Here is a 21,326-nt window from a genome sequence, read left to right on the forward strand (position 1 = left end):
ACTCCCTGTAGTCACGGAACTCACACAAACATCTTCTTGTGGAATGTATTAAATTAGCAACGTAATTAGCAAATCAAGAGATTTAAATTCAACTGGATAAGTCTTGAGCTCAGACAGACCACACACACACAGCTCCCTTTGTGTGGTGTTCCTGTTCCAGGTCATACAAGAGTATCAACAGTTTGGTATGAATCTTGTAGAAACACACATGGTTCTTTTGATGCAATGCTACTTTAATTATTTTCCCGCCAGCGTTTTTGAAAAAAGTTTCCAGCTACCGGCCATATGGAATAAGCAATATATCAAAAGAGAGAACAGAGCACATGTTTTATTCTCGCTTCATGTATTCCTTTTCTATCAACACTTGAATGCAGGTAGGTTTAATAAAAAAGCATTATTTTGAGCAAAAAGCTGAGAAAATCGCATTTTTGTCAAAGATGGAGTAGATCGCGTCTATCAACACCCCCAAAGCTTCACAGTCCTATAGCTCATCCTGGGTTGACATTTCATTCTGCAACATTAGACCGTTTTGATTTATATGCTGTTTAATGTTGATGATGATCACGTTATTTTACATAATGCATATGATATCGCTTGTTTCTGCTTCTTCACATGTCCTTTGATCTGGAGATTTTGTCCTCTTTCAGAAGATGCGCAATAGCACCCCCTACCATATAACAGTGATAACACGGAAAGCTGGAAATTTCAGACAATGGCGGTGAAAGAGTTAATAGTAATGTGTATTTATACACAAATTGAGATGAAAAATAACAGAACCTAAACTGCAAACGTAGAAGTCGCTCTTAAACAACTTTAGATAGATAGATAGATAGATAGATAGATAGATAGATAGATAGATAGATAGATAGATAGATAGATAGATAGATAGATAGATAGATAGATAGATAGATAGATAGTCCATTCAGAGAAAGATGCAAACAAGAACAGGTCAGCTATCAAACAAATGCCATATTTGCATTAGTGTAGCATAGTGTATCACTTTTCAATGAAAGCACGGGACAAAACTGAATCACAATATATGGAGAATTTAAAAATAAAAAATATTTGCATGCCTGCTCATCTCTGTATTGTACAGATTAATGATAATTATATTCACTCAGGATAAATATTATTCGTCTTTTCTTTGCTTTAACATCAAATAATTTAATCTTGAGACTCGGTAGCAATACATGGTAATATGTAGATCCATATTTTTAAAAAATATGTTTACCAATACATACAAATCTCTAATAGGATCCTGATCATATTTTACAGTCTGTATATATTTGTCCCAATAAAAGGTCTTACTGTATCTTTATTGTTTGCTATTAATTCATATTTTAAACTGACATTGCTGTGATGTCTGGTTTTTCCATCATATATTACATACACATTCTTATTTTATTGACCGCCATATAACAAAGTGACTTGAACTAAATGTAACTCAGAAGAAATTGTCGATGTTTTTGTTGGATTTTGACATCAACCGTTACAGTTAAGACATGACTCATTGTAGTGTCTAAAAGATCGAATTTACTGTACAACCTTTGTTTGTTTCAAACAAAAACATTGAACAACTAGAATCTTCCACATATAAGTGCCCAGCATTTCCTGTCATATTCATAAAATGATATTACAAAAATATTGGCTGCATCTGATCAAATGTCAGCAGTCCTAATTGCATGATGGTATGGAAGAAACAAATGGGGTATTTTTGTTTGCAAGATGCCTGTGAAGGACACTGTGTCCTATTCAAAACGACATGATGTTGACACGTGTCAACCAATCGCTGCAACATATATAATCATCACACATGCATGCTTGGTTCAGATGCAATATTACGCCAAACACAAGACGACGTGAGCTTTGACACACTGCAGACATGAATCTGATAACTGCACTGCTATTTTTTCTCTCGGGTAACAAATCTTTGTTATTTAAATTTTATAAGTGGACCATAGAGATGTCGATGATTCTATGCAATGGATTTACAGTGTTCTAAATGAGTTTAGTCTGTCATTCCGAGTTTTGATGCATATTCTCTCTTACAGGTCTTTTTGGGGGTTACTCTCTTCTTCCTAGGCAGTTTTATTATGTATCTGATCTCATGAATTGGACACAAGCTGAGAGCTACTGCAGACTGAAATACACAGATCTGCTTTTTGTGTACAATGAGGAGGATCTAGACAAAATGAGGGCTTCTCATCTTTCTCAGTCTGATAATAGTAATGCATGGATAGGGGGGTTTAATCTGAATTCTGAGTCTGACCCACAAAACATTACGGAGAGTGGACATACCGTGACTCAGAACTGTCTCGCAATAGACACTGATACCTGGAAACTGGTCAAAAAGAGTTGCACAATGACATTTTCATTTTTCTGTAGCCAAAGTGAGTATCTCTGCATTTTGGCAAATGTAATGGTAAAATTAGATCTGAACATATTTCATTTTCTTTGATGTTCGTATGTTTGTTTGTACCTGTGTCCTTAGGTCAAGGCAAAAGGGTGACGTTGCGAATGAAACTGAATCCTGGTGGACAACTGGACCTCAATGACCCTGAAATAAGATCGAACATCTTAGCTAAGGTAAAAGTGATTTATTCTGTGTGCTCTGAAATGCTTCGAAGCCAAATGTTTTAATGTCATCACATATCATTTCATGATGAAATATAGCAATATATTTGTCAAAAGTTGGTTTGTTATTCCATTACAGTCCTTTTTTTTCCCTTCAGATCAACGAGAAATTCAACGAAATTGGGTTTGGTGATGCTATCAAAATACGTTTTTTCACAAAGCGAGAAACAGTGGGGAAAAACAGAGCAAATGATGACACCTGCAAATAAGTAGTTTTTATTATTATTTTGAATGAATTTGTAAAATACAATTGCAATAATTTTGTATATGCTAATGACTAGTTATGCCCATTCATTGTATAATTTACACATTGTAAACTTAGGCTAGGCCTACTGTAGAGCATTTTAGGTTATCAATAGCCTACATTAAGCAAGGTTTGTTATAAAACCGTCACTTCATATTAAATGAACAGTAGTTGTATTTATCTTTTTCTAAAACAACTATTTTACTATTTTAATCGTACAATTTATATGATAACTTACAGGAAGCTTGAGCTTTTATGAATACGTAGTAGCCTAGGCTACTGGTTCTGATGGTCAACAGACATCGGAAGTAACGTTAGCGTGAACTGCGGATTTTTTCCAGCGTTCGGATTGCTTTCATCGTAACCGTGCAGTAAGAGGGATAAAGTACAGGCAGTCGGTCGTTATTGCAAATTGAATTGTGTAAACTGTGAATTTAGTCATTTAATCATGTTTTCTTTTAGTTGTCGGTTTAGGGACAATCCTTCTATCAGTCAGCAGAGGGCGCTATCACACAGATTTTGATCACACAGATCACGGCCGTATTCACGCTCTGCACGTTTTTATTATAGCCTACTAAGCCTAGTATAGAAATATTGTTATGAAAGACCTCAATGGAAATAAAATGTATTAATTAAAAAAAAAATTGAGTATTATTTTTTTCACGTGCGTCATTGGCCTATCAGAGAGCAGCACAGACCAAGAGTCTGTGGCCAGTTTCATTCAAAACAAACATGCACACAGAAATATAAAGACTTATGTGTGCTGATATTCAGGTCAGTAAAAACAAAGACATTGTGTACAATATGAATAAAGATAAATCGTAAAGGTGTGTGCATCAAAGGCATTATAAAACAGACTTTTGTGGCTTTTTGTTCTTAGTCTCAGTGATTTGAGACTATGGCATGGCCCTGTTTCCTCCAAGTAAAAAAATAATAACTAATAAGGGATCATATGCACAACATATTATGTAGAAACCAATTACAACTAGAATTGTCAATGATCACTGTAACAATGTCGTATTAGTGGTCTTTATCAACAACCTAGTGCCAAATAGCTTTTGGGTGTTGTACTGAGTAAATACAATCATTGCATGTTTATAATAATTTGTTGTGTGTATAATCTGAAAGCTATTCCATGCAAAATTTAAAACATATCAGCTGTGGGCCTAATCGAAAATGTATGTCTGTGACGCACATAATACAACATTCTGAGGAGGAAAAAAGCAAACCCTGCCCACCATCTGCGTCAAGTCACACCGTGTGTGGTTTCCAAGCGTTTTCACAAATGTGGGATTTTGAAGCTCCCACATCCTCCATGATAGCACAGTCAGTTAACTTCTACAATAGTGACATCTGATTGATGCTTTATTTACTTTTTTTGTTTGAACAAGTTTCCTTGACTTTCAGGCCACATTGGGATTTTTTCATTAAATTAAACCTGCAAATAAAGTTTTAGGATTTGCAAAAATGTTAGCGTCAGTATCAAATGATTATTGGCAATGCCAGCTTGGTTGCTTGCTGTCTTTAAGGCAAAATGGGACATACCAAACACTACAAATATTGTTACATTTTAATGTAAAATGTTTACACTCTTACATATTTACATATTAAATGCTAAAGAAAATTTAATAAACATGCAAGTCTTTTTAACATTTTAAAATGTTTAACACATAATAGCCTACATACATACATACATACATACATACTACACACACACATATATATATTATATATAACACACATATATAATATATATAAGAGTTCACATGCAAAAGCCTCTAAGTGCCATCTGAAATTTTCTTCTAGAATGATCATTTTTATCAGGCTTGTAAATTACCTATGAATTGTCATTTAAGTGAAATTACTGAACTTAAATATACGAGCTTAATAAAAATTATCATTCTAGAAGAGAATTTCAGATGGCATTTAGAGGCTTTTGCATCTGAACTCTTCATATATATATATATATATATATATATATATATATATATATATATATATATATATATGCATATACATATTTTTTTTTTTAACACAGGTTGAGACTTTTGGTGGATGATTTGACTTTATTGACTGACATGAAAACTACATCACGTGTAATGATTCAGTGGGCAAATGAAGGATGCCAGAGCCGTGGGTGTGTGTTAGTAGGAGTGTGGTGGCGCGTGATCGTGTGTGTCTGTGTGCAGGGGAGGTGAGAAGATATGCATTTTTAAAGTGGGTGAATTGTGATGCATTTCCGCCGGTTCATTATGTGTGGGAGGCAGAAATAACTCTCTGTGTTTAGACTAATGACTTGATATGAGCATGAATTTTAAGAAGGGGAACTCTCCTTTTTGCATCAGCTCAGATGATGCATCCTACTGACATCAATCATTGCAGGAAAGAACTGCATTTTTTCTGGACCATGACTGTCTTTACACTCAGATTGGCTCAGCCTCTGTGTTTTAAAGTTGCTATGAAACGGAAGTAGTGTCAGATCTTCCCCTCCTTATTGCAATGTAGGCTACAAGTTTGACAGAATAATGAAAAAGAAAAAAAAATGTTTTCAACGGAAGATCCAATTATTATAACAATTGCGAGATATAAAAAACACATACACATGGATGAACTGTTCACAATAAGATCTAAAATATAGATTTAAACAGAAAACACAATTAATGTTGCACATATAGGCCTACAATGTTCAGGATAATGTCGAAAGAGCCATTCTGTAGGCTACTGTAATTTCAATGTGTCATACAAATAAAAGGGATTAATTCAAATTTAGCAAGATCTATAATAACCCATAGTGTTCCTAAGAGATCTACTTTCCTGCAAAGTTTAGCTCGAACTCTGATAAAACACAACTTAATTACAGTCTGGTTGCAAAGGCTTGCAGGCAAGGTTGATCTCCAGGAACAGACCCCTATAGTCCATAGCCTCAAATATACTTTAGAATCAAACTATCAAAACATTGTCATTTGAATTACCTCATCCGTCAACACATGATGCTGGTGAATTGCAGAGCTCATGCATATGGATATCCACATTGCTATGCTTTCTTAACTGCTGCGTTCAATTATAAAGGTATTTATAAAAAGGTATTTCCAAATAATTTTTACTCCGAAGCAAAGAACGAATAAGAACTTCGCCGTGAGTAATCGGGATCACCTTCAGTTTCTTGTTTGCCAGTGCGAGCACGAGCAATAAGTTGCTGGCTGCAGTTCACTTAATGGCCACTGGTGTCGCTAATAACAAGGGTTTCTGAATACTGCATGGCCACTTTAACATTGACAACTTTGACATTTTTCATAATATTTTATTCCAGGCCTATGGCTTTATTTCCCCTGCAAGCACCTGTAGCTGTCAGATATCAGAATTAACTGTCTCAGAGATAAATGTATCTGAAATGTTTAGTTCTAGATCTCAAATCACCCCTGAAACCACTTTCCCCCGGTTTCACAGATGACGCTTAAGCCTAGTCCCAGACTAAAATGCATGTTTGAGCTGTTTTAATGGAAAGTAACTTGCAGTGACATATCTTATAATATGTCAGTGCCATTTATTTTGTCTCAAGATGCACAACAGTAATGTGTTTTTTTTTTTTTTTTTTTTTTATAAGGCATGTTTTAAAAAGCTACTTAAATGTTCTAATTGAACTAAGGCATAATCCTGGCTCAATCTAAGCAATGTCTATGAAAACGGGGCCTTTATATTCTACTATATTCTAAAACCATGTTCTAGCACAATGTTTATTTTGTTATAAAATCTTGTGCATTATTTTAATAAGCTACTTTAGTACTTGATTTAATTTTGTTAAAAGCCTTAATTTTAGTTGACTCAAGAACCTTAGGGTTCCATATAGAACCCCATTTGAACTTTTTTCCAAGAGTGTAGCATGCACTCAAACAAGCTGACAACATCTTAAGCTACTTAAAGATCTAGTGTCATGACAACAAGAATGCAACTACCAAGTACCAGAATCCTATTAAACCTTTTTTTTTTTTTTTTTTTTTTTTTTAAATGGTGATTCAAAAAAGCAGCATTAGGGTGCTTTTTAAGCACTAGCAAATATATTTGATGCAGGTCTAAGAAATTAGTTTTGGCTAAATCACCAACCTCAGATGGGGGAATAAAATCCTGGGACCTTGTAAGGAAATGCAAGTTTCTGATATTACATAATATCTTAATGCTAAAACAGTACATTGTGGTTGTTGTTTGATTGTCATTGTTGTGTGTTGGTTTTACATGTCCTCTTCCCGAAGCACTCCACAGATCTCCACTCCTACTGATAAGCCATGAACAAACCCACACATCTAATGATTTGCGTCATGGAGAGAGGTGGGCATATACAGTTAATTCTTGTTCATGCCTCTCTGCCTGTTGGCCTTCATTAACACTTTTGTCAGTGGAATCAGTTTTCTATGTCTGAAGGGGAATAATGTCATATCTGATCCTTTGACATATTGTTAAGCTACAATCCTGAACATGCTTAACAGAATCATTTAAATCCTTTAAAAGGAGCTTGCAATGACTTCAGGGTTTATATTTTATCTATTTATTTATTTATTTAAAACTTCAATAAAGAATTGTGTGTACTTAAATCCTTCTACCATTGTGAATGACATAATGTAAAAAATATAATATACATTATTTTACAATCACTGTTTAAATATATTGTCATTCTGATCCTCTGAATATTGTTTTATAGTATAAACCCTGCAATTGCTTGTGAATTTAATCATTTAAATCCATGAACTCACAGTACTCTTTATCTATCTATTTCTGTCCGTCAATCAATCAATCAATCAATCAGTCAGTCAGTCAGTCTGTCTATGAGTGGAAAAGATTATAAAACTTTTCACCAATAGCCGTTGATTAAAAGTATAAAACATCCTTTTACATACAATTATTTAGAATCCGATACAGTATACAAATATATGCAGTAATTGCACATGCAGGGAGAACAACTCATAATTTGATTGTCATTCGCAATGCTTCATGGGAGAGGATGGTCACTTTTACAGAAGCATGTATATCTGGTTGTTGTTGTTTTTTTTCTTTGAATGTTAAATGTTAGCTAAAAACAATTTTTGGGGAGAGAATTTGGATTTTTATTTATGGATTAGGCTATTTCTGTTGCACTGTGGCAAAAATGCTGGCAGAAAAAATGTGTCCTTTATTTTGTAACAGCATTTAGATGACATAAAAGGCTGTGTGACTGAGGTCTATGATATTGCTCCACAAATAATGACGAAGTACATTTGCTTTTGGCTCGTGTATGGCACATACGGACACTGCTGTCTGCTTAACTCATACCAAACTCCACTATAAGCACAAAAGTGAAGTGAGGTGAGGGAAGGGGTGGTCACTCCAGGAAGTTTGAGGGAGGAGGACAGCATGCTTTTCTATCCCGGTCATGTCTGCTGCTGGGTTATTTTGGTGATGTAATGCTTAGGACAGGATCCAAAAGACAACTCCCCTTTCCGTATTCCAGACAGATGTAATGGAAAATCCAGACAATAAGAGCTTACTGCGGAGGAGTTCAAAATGTGCTTGTAAGTTTAGAAGTGATTTGGTTCAGGAATGTGCTACCGTGTGTCCATTAAAACACAGTGGATCTAGTACTAAATCCATAATCTTGTATTTGTAAATAGCAGCATGGAATCATGCCATATAGTTTCGTGGGAATCAGTCGTATGGTGTCTAAACATATGGTGGTGTGTGTTTGTTGCATACAAAAACACATACCAAACAAATGCAGCTAATCAATCATTTGGTGCAACCTGAGGACACCTGGCTCCTCCCATGACTGGCTACGTCATGTGATCCCAAAAGGATTCTTTAAAAGTGCTGAATATGCTATAGATTTTTAAAGTGTTGTCTTACAATGCAGGAAAATAAATAGAATCTGAGATGTGATTTAATTTCCCCCAATGAAACTGAATCCTATAATGTGTTCTTTTAAATACACTCTTAAAAATACAGTTCTTGATTGGCATCTATGATTCCATAAAGAACTTTTAACATCAATGGAACCTTTCATTGCACAAAATGTTCTTTATAATGGAAAAGTGTTCTTTAGATTATAAAAAATGTTCTTCACACTAAGAAAAAATGGTTCTTTCTGTTCACTGAAAGGCACTCGCAGCCAAAACCCCCTTTCAGAACCCGTTTGGAACCTTTAGGAAATCATAGCTTCTTCATTTAGGGCCAAAGAAATGGGAAACTCTGTTGTACATGAAATATGTAGCTACAGTCAGTTTAAATACAATTCACAATTAGTTACAGCAAACAGACAAAAAAATCATGCCTCATTTCACCTGATTTCTGATCTTAAATATCTGAGTAAAATGTTTCAGCATTTTTATTGTGTTATTTTATGAGATATATAGACAAGAAGAGATCATGTTACAGAGTTTATGTCATGAGAATGGAGCTCAGTATGGCAGTTTTGATCAAATTAGGCCAAACAGATGACGTTAAAAATAGCTAACCATATGAAAGGTTACTGAGTGTGAGTTCCGTATAGGTATACTTTTAATGCAATTAACCTATTTTATGCTTTTAAACATTAAATGAATTGTAATTGTAATTATAATTAATATTTTTGCTGCATTCACCATCTTGGATGGATTTTTTTCCCCACCAAGGAAGTCATAATGCATTATGAGATCGTCTTCTCAATGAAGGATACTTTATTTTAACCAAAAGTTGGTCTCTTAGATTTTACATGCAGAAATATGACATTTCTTTGTCTATAAATGTCATTCATTGCTAAACAAAACCCCAAAAAACAAATGGTCACCCCATAATAAAACAATAAGTGCACTTTTTACTGAACACCACTCAAACAATGCGTCATTTAAGAGTCTTGTTATAGGATTGTTTTGGCCCTCGGTTGTCTTTTATGTGCGTCACTTTCACACCATTTCACAAAACCCAAAAGAACCAATGACAAACACACTCAAACAGCCTTGATCTGTCGTGTATCTGATAAAAGTGGAACTATTAAAGATGGTCCACTCAATTCACTGACTCATGGCTTTTTCAGTTATAAAGTGCTTCCGCCAGGACTGAAAACATTACACCCACATGTCCTTGTTGGATCGATTGAACGTTTAGAGTGTATTTTTGTTTGCATCCTCATTCAGCCCATGAATGAGGACTTCCCGTTTGATCTGTCATGCTATATTCATTTGTATACTCACTATCAGACCTCAGTTATAGGATAACCTGGGCTGGAATTCGGGGAGACGGAGTTTCAGTTCAAAATGTAGAGGATTTACATATGTTATCAATGTAATAGCCTCCAAACACTATGCACATTTCATATATAGTGGGATTTTCTGAATCTCTGTTTTAAAAAGATAAAATATGTTTAGGGAATCTCTGCCATTTCCATCATTGAGAATTTTGCACTTTCGGAGTTCATTAGTGGGAACACACTAATGATCAGCTATTAATAATTCATATGTCTCTGCTTGTATAACAAAACACCTCCTGCTTGTTGTGCATATATCAGAAAGCTTCTGTGGATTTATTGTGACTATGTTTTTGCTTAATATTCTCAGAAAGAGGAGTGAGAAACAGAAAGATAGTGTTTCTGGATCTGTGAGAGATTTTAGAAATGGTCTGGTGTGATTTGGTGTCCATCTTGTGGATCCATATTGGAAGAGATAGAAGCCATCTGGGCCATCTGGTGTTATTGAGATTTATTTTAAAGAGATTTTTGTGCATGTGAGAAAAATATCACAGAAAACATTCCATTCATCTTCTTTGATACATTTGTGTTCAATTTGATCACCTCAAGAGGTCTTGTCCTTGCAGATTCTTTTTCAAAATGCAGCTTAGTGCCATATTCAGAACAACAGCACTATTGCTTATGATATTGCTTAAATGGAAGATGGAACTGATATAATGAGCTACGTAAACACAACTGATTGGAAATCATAATCACAATCGGCATACTTCGCCAAAGAACAAAACGGGTTTACCATCACATAAATAGCTGTTTCAGCAGGTCAGACCAGAACATTGCCTTGAAGTAAAAATAAATGAATGCAGGAAGAGAAAAACAATTATTGGCAATCAAGATGACTCCTCTTCTAACAGATGGGGATGGAGAGAGTCCAAACAGAGAAAGAGAGAGTGTTTTTCGCTACTCTACTGTTTATTATTGTGGGTTCTAATAAACTCACATATCCAGGGTGCTTTAAAACAGATAGCCTTATATATCATGGTACAAATAAAAAGCCTCCCTGGGAAAATGGATTTGTTGCAGAGGATGCTCAATGTGACAGTACAATATCAACACTGCAGCTCAAACATATGCAGTTTGACAACTAAGGGCAAAAAATGAATAGCCTACTTGAGATGTTATGCAATAGCATCTGTATGAGATGTTATGTAGCCTGTGTGTTATGACATGGCAAAAATGAATGAAACAAACCAAGAGTGCAGTCGGGTTATATATTATATGTATGTGCGTATATGTACATTACTACAACGTAGATGAACTTCACTGCAAGAAAACGGTCCCTTGATATACCTATACAACCTAACTTACTGGATAATTTCGAGCATGCACGCACGTCCTTCCAAGCTATAATAGCAGATCACATGCCGTGTTTCACTCATACAGGGAGAGACCACATTGACTGTACACACACTTGTATAACCGTTTGTATAACGCTCCGCGTACTCAGCTTCCCAGGACCAACCACAGGCTTTTCCCTCTTCGCTGTCCCATTCATCAGCTTTCTCTTACTACTGATTTGTCCATACGCAACGCACGTCGTAGTCACTGGTCATGATTGTCCACGTGAGGCGTATGACATACTTATGTAAAAAGACTGGCGGCCCTCTGAGCCAATCACAGCGCGTTCCTGGCATTTCCGCATTTTTCGCATGCAAATTTGCGGCGTTTGGCCAATAGGAGTGTACGGTGGGAGGAGTTTGAATGCAGGTCATGCTGCGAGCTCGAGAGATCCAGGGCACCGGTGTGAGAGACTAGAGAGCAGTCTCCGGCGATGTGTGTCAAACTGACGCTGTGGCTTGACTGGAATTTCAGGAATATGTTTAATTTAGCCGGACAGGACGGATACCTGCTTTGAGGCATCCAACCTGTACGAAAAAGAAGACTGTTTAAGTTGTCAGGTAAGATACATTCATGCTGTTTAGAAGACTCGGCTGTTGAGGAGTTGTAACGTTATAACATTTTGCATTGACTGCAATGTGAACCATTCTCTTAAACAAGTTTACTTCGTAAACACAAAGTGGTGTTCGTACATATACACTGTAACATATGTGATATACATCGGTTCAGTCATATATATGTCAAATATGTATGTTATGTATTAAACTTACGCGTTGCATAACTGTGTCAGTGATTAGGTCATGTTCGGTCAGTGCTCCAGACCAAAGCCCTTTAAATCACTAGTTTTGTCCTCATTGTTTACCTTGACGAAGAAATGCCATATAACTTTTTTTTAAATTCACCCTAGTTACTGAGACTATGAAACTGCAAAATATTTTGATAAAAAGCGAACTCTTAGGTTATGAAACAGCCTCGTTTGTCATGGCAAGCCATTTTAACATTTATTCCTTAACTCACTAGTATCTATTTAATACTGACTTCTTTAGTAGTCACTTCTCTAAAAATCTTCCTAGAAACAACTGTAATAGATACTAGCGTTTAATAAATTACAAGTTTAAGTGTCTATTCAGTTTGTTATAACTACAATATATGCTAGTACTTATTCTAGTAACTAAGAAATATTTAATATTTCCTAATGAATAGTTATGTAAGGAGGAATAAGTAATAGTTTGTGGATAAATACCTTTGCTAATTTGCAAGTAAAATGTAAAAAAAAAATTTTTTTACCACAAATTACTTACTAGTATTTTAAAAAGAGAAGTACTCATAGCAAAAATATACACTAGTAATAAAAGAATAATTGCTAAAATAGACTGCCACACATTTCCCTCCCAAAATGAATGAATCTCAACCTTTCGTACTGTTGTATGAGTCTGGATGTGAACATTATGTCATTGCAGGCTGCATATATAATTGTCAGGGGTAGAGTCATGTATGTTAGATAATGACTTGCTGTAACACATGCCACTGATGCACACATCAGACTTATGACAATGAGGAACCTATTGCATAAGAGTTCTAGTTTACATTAATTAATTAATTAATTAATTAAAAAGAAACAGCATGTGGTCATTTTAACTACTGGAAACCTATATTTATATTTCCTGTAGAACACAAAGAAATGTTAGCCAGAATTATAGTCTCAGTTACCATTCACTTTAATTTGAATCTTTTTGCCATACAATGAAAGTGAATGGTGACTGGTTTGGAACAACATGAGGATGAGTATATGATGGCAGCTTTGACTTTAAATTGATTTTAAAGGAGTAAAAATAGCCTGAAGTTGGCAGTTGACCACTTATGTCACAGTGTATGCTGGGTAGATGAGCTTGAGCTTGGTAGGCAGTGGGTTGTTTGCAGGCTATTAAAACTGACCTACTCATACAAGAGGTGCTCCAAATACCTTAATCTGCCTCTAATGTAATGAGCACATAAACTCTGCATGTGCATTGTGTATCTTGCATAAACTGTTTTATAGCACTTTTCTGTTTCAAAGCAGCTTTATAAAAAATCATGATGTTAATTTTTATAATATCTTCATCCTTTATTTGCATTTAGCAGATTTGAGCTGGGCGATAATGCAGTTTACATTTACCATTTATACAAGCAAGTAGTTGAAATTTTCTATATATTATGTCCAACTTTATCCACCTACACTATACACGATTATAATGTAGGTGGATAAAGTTGGACATACTTAAATATCCAACTTTAAATAAAGAGCTGAGCAATAATATAGTAACATTTTGCGACAAAATTAAAGAAAATCAGGTAGTTGAGATCTTTCTCATGCTGTTTTTCAGCACCTTTGTATCCCTGGTTTGTGTTTAACTGGTCTTTTTCCTCAAAGCTGACCTCTAATTGTATTCATCACAATTTGTTTGCAATCATTTCCCAAAATCTTTTGTGTGATATAAGCTAATTTGCATTTTAATGTGCATATGTCATGATCTATTCCATTTAAAATGTACAGGTTTGAAGTAAATTTTGAGAATTTACAGTTTTGTAGATGTTTTCATTCAACATCTGCTTTGATTTACCAGAATGCCAATTTTCTTTTTTTTTTGTCTCGTATGTAATCTATTTTCTTGGCCAAGACAGTGAATGTTGCAGAGCTTGATCCAAATGAGAACCTAGAGACACGTAATTGTTAGATCTAATTTTGGTGATGCTGGAATAATGGTTGCACATGCAGCACTGACGTAATCAGAAACTGATCATCATCTTCTCCAAACAGTGGTTGGACACCACTATTAAGAATAAATTAAGGATAAATGCGTAGATAGCATCTGTAATAGCATTCTTTAAAGGGGTAGTTCACCCAAAAATGTAAATTCTGTCAGTAATTACTCACCCTCATGTTGTTCCAACCCCGTAAGACTTTCGTTCATCTTCGGAACACAAATTAAGATATTTTTATGACATCTGAGAGCTGGCTCACTCCTCCATAGGCTGCTAGGTAATTTCATCTGCCGGCCCAGAAAAGTTAGTAAAGACATCGTTATAATAGTCCAAGTGACTACAGTAGCAAGCGACGAGAATACTTTTTGTGCGTTAAATAAAGTTAAATAAAGTCGTTATTTTAGTTTTTTGCACACTAAAAGTATTCTCGTCGCTTGAGGGTGAGTAATTACTGACAGAATTTTAATTTTTGGGTGAACTAACCCAATAAATGAAATAAAGGATGTGCTTTGGGTGATCTGTCTGAGTGGAAACATTATCTTTCTTCAAATATAGCTGTTTCTAGTACATGTTGTAGGGCCATCGTTGTTGAACTCACTCTGACTATAAAAGAGAAAGTGTGGGCGAGCAGTTTTCGGTGATGTGTCCGGAGTTGCTCAACAGGATAGGCTGAAAGCGTTGGGATTGGCTGCTGGGGCAGAGTATGCAGTGGGAGGGTAGCAAGTGATGACGCACGAAGAGTGTCCTCGGGTGCATTTTTATGTATTTAGAGACCATTCCTGGCTCAGAGCCACACGAACAGTGCAAAGCTTTCATTGATGCTATCTTTCCAAGTTGCAGCATTATTTCATCGAGTGGTTGGATGGGAATTAGATGAGAAACAGAACGGGCATGGAATTAGATTACGCAGAGGATGCGATTTGTTTTAAACTACAGTTTTATTGCCAGTTTTGAGTTTGTTCTCATCTCTTTTTGTGAATTTTTAAAGGCTTTAAAAATAAATTAAATAATTTTACCTTTAAAGAAATGCATAGTATTATGTTTAAGATTATGTACATTCACATAAAATGCGGAATGGCGTCATATTGGTAGCCTAATAAATAGTCATTTTATTCTACATGGAGTCGTTCACCTTAGGAGGGAAGACATATTAAGATAACAAGAAGACCATCAACTAATGGGGGTTTTGCTCAAAAAAAAACTTCTGTATTCTGTAAAACATGGTTGCATCGTTTTTGGTACAGTTCTTTTTTATGTGCTTCATTAAATTTAGAGTTGTTTTACTCAAGATGCCTTCAAAGGAGCTGCTAAAGATGAGCATAATCAATGTCCATCGCATATGCAGATTGATATCTAAAAGTGTTTTTTAGTTTTCTTCTTCACACTGTCATGCGGTTATTTAAACTAGGTAAGCTGATTACCTTAAAAGTCCATATATCGGCATCAGTTTATACTGCTCTGTGTCTTCTTTAAGTATTTCCATGTGAAGAATATATGGCAATCAAAGCGAGTGCTGTTTCATTTGTGGCTAATGTTCAACTATTACAAGTGCTTGGCTTGCAAACTTGGTTTTCCATCTATTGCCCTGGTCCTGCTGCTTTCACCTTCTCTGTTGGCTATTCATACACCTACAGTAGATAGACAAGCATGAGTGCAGATAAGGAACTGATTGATAGTGCTTTTTTTTCCTAGGTGTAGAGACTGGAAACGATGTAAGGTCATCCTGTGTTGGCTGAAACCAGTTATAGCTGGATACTCTTGAAGTAAAATCAGGATAAAGGCTTTGCCTTTCTTTGCTTTGCATGCATGCTCTGGGTTTGGAGATCACCAGAAGCCACAAGAAACTCTTATTAAACAAGTTAGGCTACTATTCGTTTGCTCACCTGTCTGAAACCCATTTTTTAAAGTTGTTTCAGAGAGCTCAAAAAAAGTCCCAGATTCTCGGCTATGCATTGCGATAATGCACAGAGTAAATAAAACATGCTGAATTTAGCTTTAGCAGGAGGATGAGACACTTACACAACCTAATCTGGAGGTCTCACATGCTTTCTTGGAAAGATTTGGTTAGCCAGCTACCAACTGCCAGCATTATTACCAAACAGCTGTTTACAAGGGCACTTTGCAATATGACTACCAGAAAGACCTTAGTATTATGTAAGTGTAGACGACACTCAAGCAGCTACATCATTTTGGTGAGTCACATTATAGGGAATGGTTTGTTGAAAGTTATTCAGCCATGTGCGTAGGTAGTTTTAATGACTAATGTGCTTGCTTTCTGCTTTTACAAAGTAAGCAACATTTATAAACAAGTATTTACTGACTGAAATACGTCACAATCATGTAGTTAATAAAATAAAATTTCCCCAAACAACATCAGGGCTCAATGCTAAAGATTTCTACTAGTCTGATTGGACCAGTTCAATTTTCACTCTTCAACCTGCGGCCGGTTGCATAAACATAGCCATAATGTTAAGACAGTGTCTTAAGTTCTGGTATGACCTACTAGCAGTTAGTCAGGGGCAGTCAGTCTTAGTTTTCGGTATCAAAGTAGGCTTATCTACGTTTTTTGTGTAGCCTAACTGATTTAAAAAAGCTATGAACCGTCTTAAAGAAAATAAATTGATGTCTAACTTGTAAGACTAGTCTTAGAGGTTTATGCAACCGGCCCCTGTTTGAGTTTTGGTACTGATGATACTCAAACTAAAAGTACAAAACTAGGATGATGTATATTGTGGTATTGCATAGCAACACTATAAGTTCATGAATCAGTACAGTTTCAAACTATTTTAATTTTATCCATCTAGAAGCACAAATGTGTGTCAGCAGATTTGTGTAGTACAGCCTAACAACAGTTTTCCCGCCGCACACACACACACGCTACTCCGGAATAGTGTGCTCTTAAGCCGTGACCTGGTGACAGAGGATTTACATCATGACATCATGGAACACAGACATCAATCTCTGTGTCTAATCTTTTCAGGACTGTTGAACTCTACGTCGAAATATCAAGACTTGAGTCAAAACATATGCTAATAAATAATAATCACTTATTTAAGTAGGCCTATATGAAATAATGTTGAATTGTTTTGAACTCCTGGAATATTTGATGAAAAATCATACATTGAATTTTACATATTATAAATTTGGTTTTGATGCCAAATGCAAGTACTGAAGTGTGTCAGAGGGTTTTGATATGAATCAGGTTTTCTAGCCTAAGAAATATTTGCACCATAAAAGATGCATATTTGTGTCAGCACCTACTTTAATTTGTGCTAATTGTGTAAAATTGTATTAAAATGCAAGCATCCAAGCAATATTATCTATTTCCTTTCAGAGCTGTCTGTAAACTTATGTAAGTCCTTATAAGTATGGCCCATGTGCCACTGCTACACATTCAATTACGTAAATGTCTCTAACTTGATACTGAGTTATAAAACCGTCTGCAAGTTGGTTGGTTGTAAGGTTCATTTGTATATCATTAGGTTTAGGCTTTCTTTGTCTGATCTTTACTTGGTTAACATTACAGTAGTTTATTATTTTTTGGTGTTGTTGAGTGAAATATTACACTCAAATGTATATGCTTTGATGTCAATAATGCAGTGAAAGATGCTGAAGACCAGATAGACTTTGCAATAAATTATTTTGCTACAAGTCTATATAATTAAGTTACTTAGCTTATGGAAAGATGTTGTCTTGTCCCATTTATCTTTCTTGACATAAACATATGATTGACAATGACAACTGATAAAATGTGCAATTGATTGAATTAATTGCAATGCTTATTATTCAAATTAGTCATAATATAATTAAGAAACATATTATAAAGTAGTTATGTTTGGGTAAGACGTCATTATTTGTCATTTATCATATACCACAATAAATTGATGACTAGGCTACTTATTTTACTTGTATATATTCTTTGTATATAGTCTTTGTTGTAGAAGAACCTGCTGAATTCAGCTAATTACACCAAGTTTTTGCACAATATATGGGGTAGTAGTCGTTGGTCTTTGAGCTCAGTGTCCAGAATAAAAGTGCTGAATCAGAAGTGAGATTGTGACTTTGAACTTGTTAAGCAATGCTGGCTGTGGTCTTTGACATTATATTTTTAGCAGGGTACGTTTACTTAAAAGGCCAGGAAAGGTACATGAATTTGCCTCGTAAAGTAAGGATTTTGAATATTATTGGCCTGACTGCTTTGAATATCATTGCATAATTTGTCTTTGTGTCTTTTAACAATGCAAGATTAGTTCAGATGTATGTTTTACATCTAATGGATACAATTGACATTGCAGTTTATTTTTCAGTATTAACACTTCATTTTTATTAATCATTGATTTTTAGACTGTAGATCTGATCCCATGTGTTAGCCAGTGTGCTTTTCCCATGAGCACCTATGATTGTATAATAAAGAGATAACAATATAAGTCTGTCAGCTGTAATTATATTAAATAGCAGTGTTCTGCTTTATGGCCCCCATGCAGGCAACTATATCACATGAAGATGCCCCTAGGGTTTGAATAAAATCCACATTAATGGATTATAATGTGTCATCTGCAGGTCATGTCTAGAGAGCACTTACTCTGACTTTAAGAAAGATCTAGAGAACTGGCTCTGTCATTTTCTCTAGGTTGAAAGGTTATAGTTAAAAGAGTCATACTAAAAGGCTGAATGCCACATTTACACATGCTGAGGTTTACAGCTTTTTTGCTTGCGTCAAATATATGGCATATTAAAAAATCCTGTTAATGTTTACTTAATTTTCTTTCTCAATCAGCAGTGTCAAAGTGCTTGGCCAGTGTGTCACTATGCAACAGAAAATACAAAGGTTAGCGTTGTTGTGTCATCGCCCTGTGGGTTACTAGGTTACAGTAGGCTTGGCACTCAGCCAGACATATTAAAAGATTTGTGCTCATAAGTCAGACAGGTGTGATTTGGGTGCGGCACCAAGTGAAATGCGTCAAAAAGTTATTGATACCGGTAGGGCAGGTCTTTCGTTAGCAGTTTGTGATTATATAAATTATATACTTTGCTGTACTTTTTATATGGGTAGGACTGCTTAATTTACACGTGAGAATGACAAAAAAAATTAATAATAATAATAACATGTGCCAAACATGTAATGATGAAAAAAAGTTGTTAAGTGGCAGAGACTGGCCAGCAACCATGCAACATGGAATATTAATGTAGATTATAAATACTGAAAAATTAATGCAAAATTATTTGTTATAAGTGGCTAATCCAATCTGAACTTAGAGTTGTTGTTTTTTTTTTTAAAGTATGCATTTTTAAAGTGCAATTCACTGTATTATTCAAACATATGCATTGCCACATAATTATTTAATAATTTCAATGAGGATAATCAGCTGGCACCAAAGTCATTTTTAGTGCATATATGATGTAATTTGTATTTTGTAATTTCCTTTCAAGTTCACACAGGTGTTCTTGCATATATATATATATATATATATATATATATATATATATATATATAAATGTGTATATAATGTTACAATGTATGTAATGGGTCTACCTGAAACAATATATCAGTCATGCATGGTAAATCTATTCAGGTCTTGGTCACACAGGTAATCCACTAACGTACTCTACTCTCTGGCAATCCTGCAGGTGTATTTTTAACTCTTGAGTAAAAGAGTTGCGAGTCTTGAAGGTGTCTTTCCTTAATATGGTCCATCTTAGGTCCTGACCAGGAAACTTGGCTCATTCTTCTCAACTCTGTTCAGACAACTATTTATTTCTTTAGAGCAAAGGGATAAGAGTTTATTTTTTCCCCTGTCATTTTCATGGAAACATGAAGGGATAAAAACCAGTCAGGGCCTGCTGTTGGTCCTGTCTAGGCTAACACTTTTAATGTGCACATGCTGGGATTAATCCTTTGAAGGAGGCAGTGTTTACAAGCCGAAATGCCACATCTGTTTAGTTAAAGGACACAAGGGGACACCTTTGAACTCTAAGTCTCTGTCCAGACAGAGGCCGACCTGCCTATAGATTTTACCTCAGTATTTGATCAGACAGTGTTTTGCATGCTTTACTTTGATGCTTGACCTGGCTTTGTGATGAACAGTCATGAATTTGACTTTCAACTTTTGCTGTTATAGGAGAAGATTGCGCAACTAAAACATGATTGTATCTCCTGTACAGGGATGGCATGCAGATTATCTCTGTCCTGTTTCGCCCTGGTTTCTTTTGACGTGCTTAAGTGCATCATCTTGTTCCTTTGTCTAAAGGGATGGTCACGCTTTCCATTGACATCAATTCATCAATTCGGTTTTGAATTTCGCTGCGTTCCAAAGTTCAGGTTTGTGTACTCAGACTTGTGAACTCGTGAATTTGAGACCACTGCAATTTCCGTAAAAAAAAAAGTGTTCTCAAAGTCTAGTTTGACTGTGGTTTATGGACAAGATTTCCTGATGTTTTCAGATGAAACATGCATTTAAATTTATTGACTCATGTTTTGTTTGTTTTTTATCCCCTTAGCAATCCGACCACTCGTCTGAATTCCCTCTGAACACCACACACACTTGCTTCACTTCTTCAAACCAAGTCCGATGTCTGAGGACTCAGATTCCAAACCGTACCTGTTCTCCTCCCTGGAGGGGCAGAACGAGGCAGCCGGCTGCAGTTCAATGGCAACGTTGCATCGCATGGGCAGTTTCGCGAAGGGGGCCGAACTTGGCCTGGCATCCGAAGGAAGTGACAGTAGCCAAGACCCTCCCGCTTCGCCCCATAACAACCGGAAGATGAAACATTCCCTCCATGAGGATGTGGATATGAAGAGTAGCGGGTCCAGTGGGAGTGGAACAGAGTCTCATGGTAACGAGTCCCACGGTAATGATTCCCATGGAAATGAGTCCCATGGCAATGAGTCTTCGGGGAGTTCCAATAGCCGAAGCAAGGACTCAGCACTAATAGAGTCATCGGAGAGTAACAAAAGGTAATTTAGTGATATTCTGTTTGTCTGTGACATGCAATGGTCCCAGAAAATATTTGGACCTGTTTGGACAGTTTTGACAAAACTTTTGACAAAGTGGCCCAATACTTTTTGACTTTATTTTGCACATTATATCTATTGGTTTATCATGTATACCTAACAAACTGGTTTTT

At 35.7% G+C, this 21,326-nt stretch overlaps 1 protein-coding gene and 1 long non-coding RNA gene across 4 annotated transcripts in view; one reads left to right on the forward strand and one right to left on the reverse strand.

Moving 5' to 3' along the window:
• Positions 1–2,499: 2,499 nt before the first annotated feature.
• On the reverse strand, positions 2,500–14,808 carry LOC311086766. Its single transcript, XR_014607115.1, has 3 exons — positions 14,685–14,808; positions 14,374–14,488; positions 2,500–2,557 (listed from the first exon to the last, which is right to left on the reverse strand). It is a non-coding gene; the product is annotated as an uncharacterized lncRNA (long non-coding RNA).
• per2 (period circadian clock 2) overlaps positions 11,430–21,326 on the forward strand; it is a 32,715-nt gene continuing 22,818 nt past the window's right edge. The window contains exons 1-3 of one of the 3 annotated variants that reach the window (XM_084119755.1): positions 11,430–12,019; positions 20,364–20,520; positions 20,700–21,156. In XM_084119755.1, coding sequence (XP_083975881.1) covers positions 20,771–21,156 — 386 coding nt within the window. In that variant the 5' untranslated portion in view covers positions 11,430–12,019; positions 20,364–20,520; positions 20,700–20,770. The remainder of the gene's footprint in view (positions 12,020–20,363; positions 20,521–20,699; positions 21,157–21,326) is intronic. The other 2 variants (XM_084119754.1, XM_084119756.1) reach the window with 2 other exon arrangements.

The sequence above is a fragment of the Abramis brama genome (assembly GCF_963993115.1).
Source record: "Abramis brama genome assembly, chromosome: 7".
Classification (NCBI taxonomy): domain Eukaryota; kingdom Metazoa; phylum Chordata; class Actinopteri; order Cypriniformes; family Leuciscidae; genus Abramis; species Abramis brama.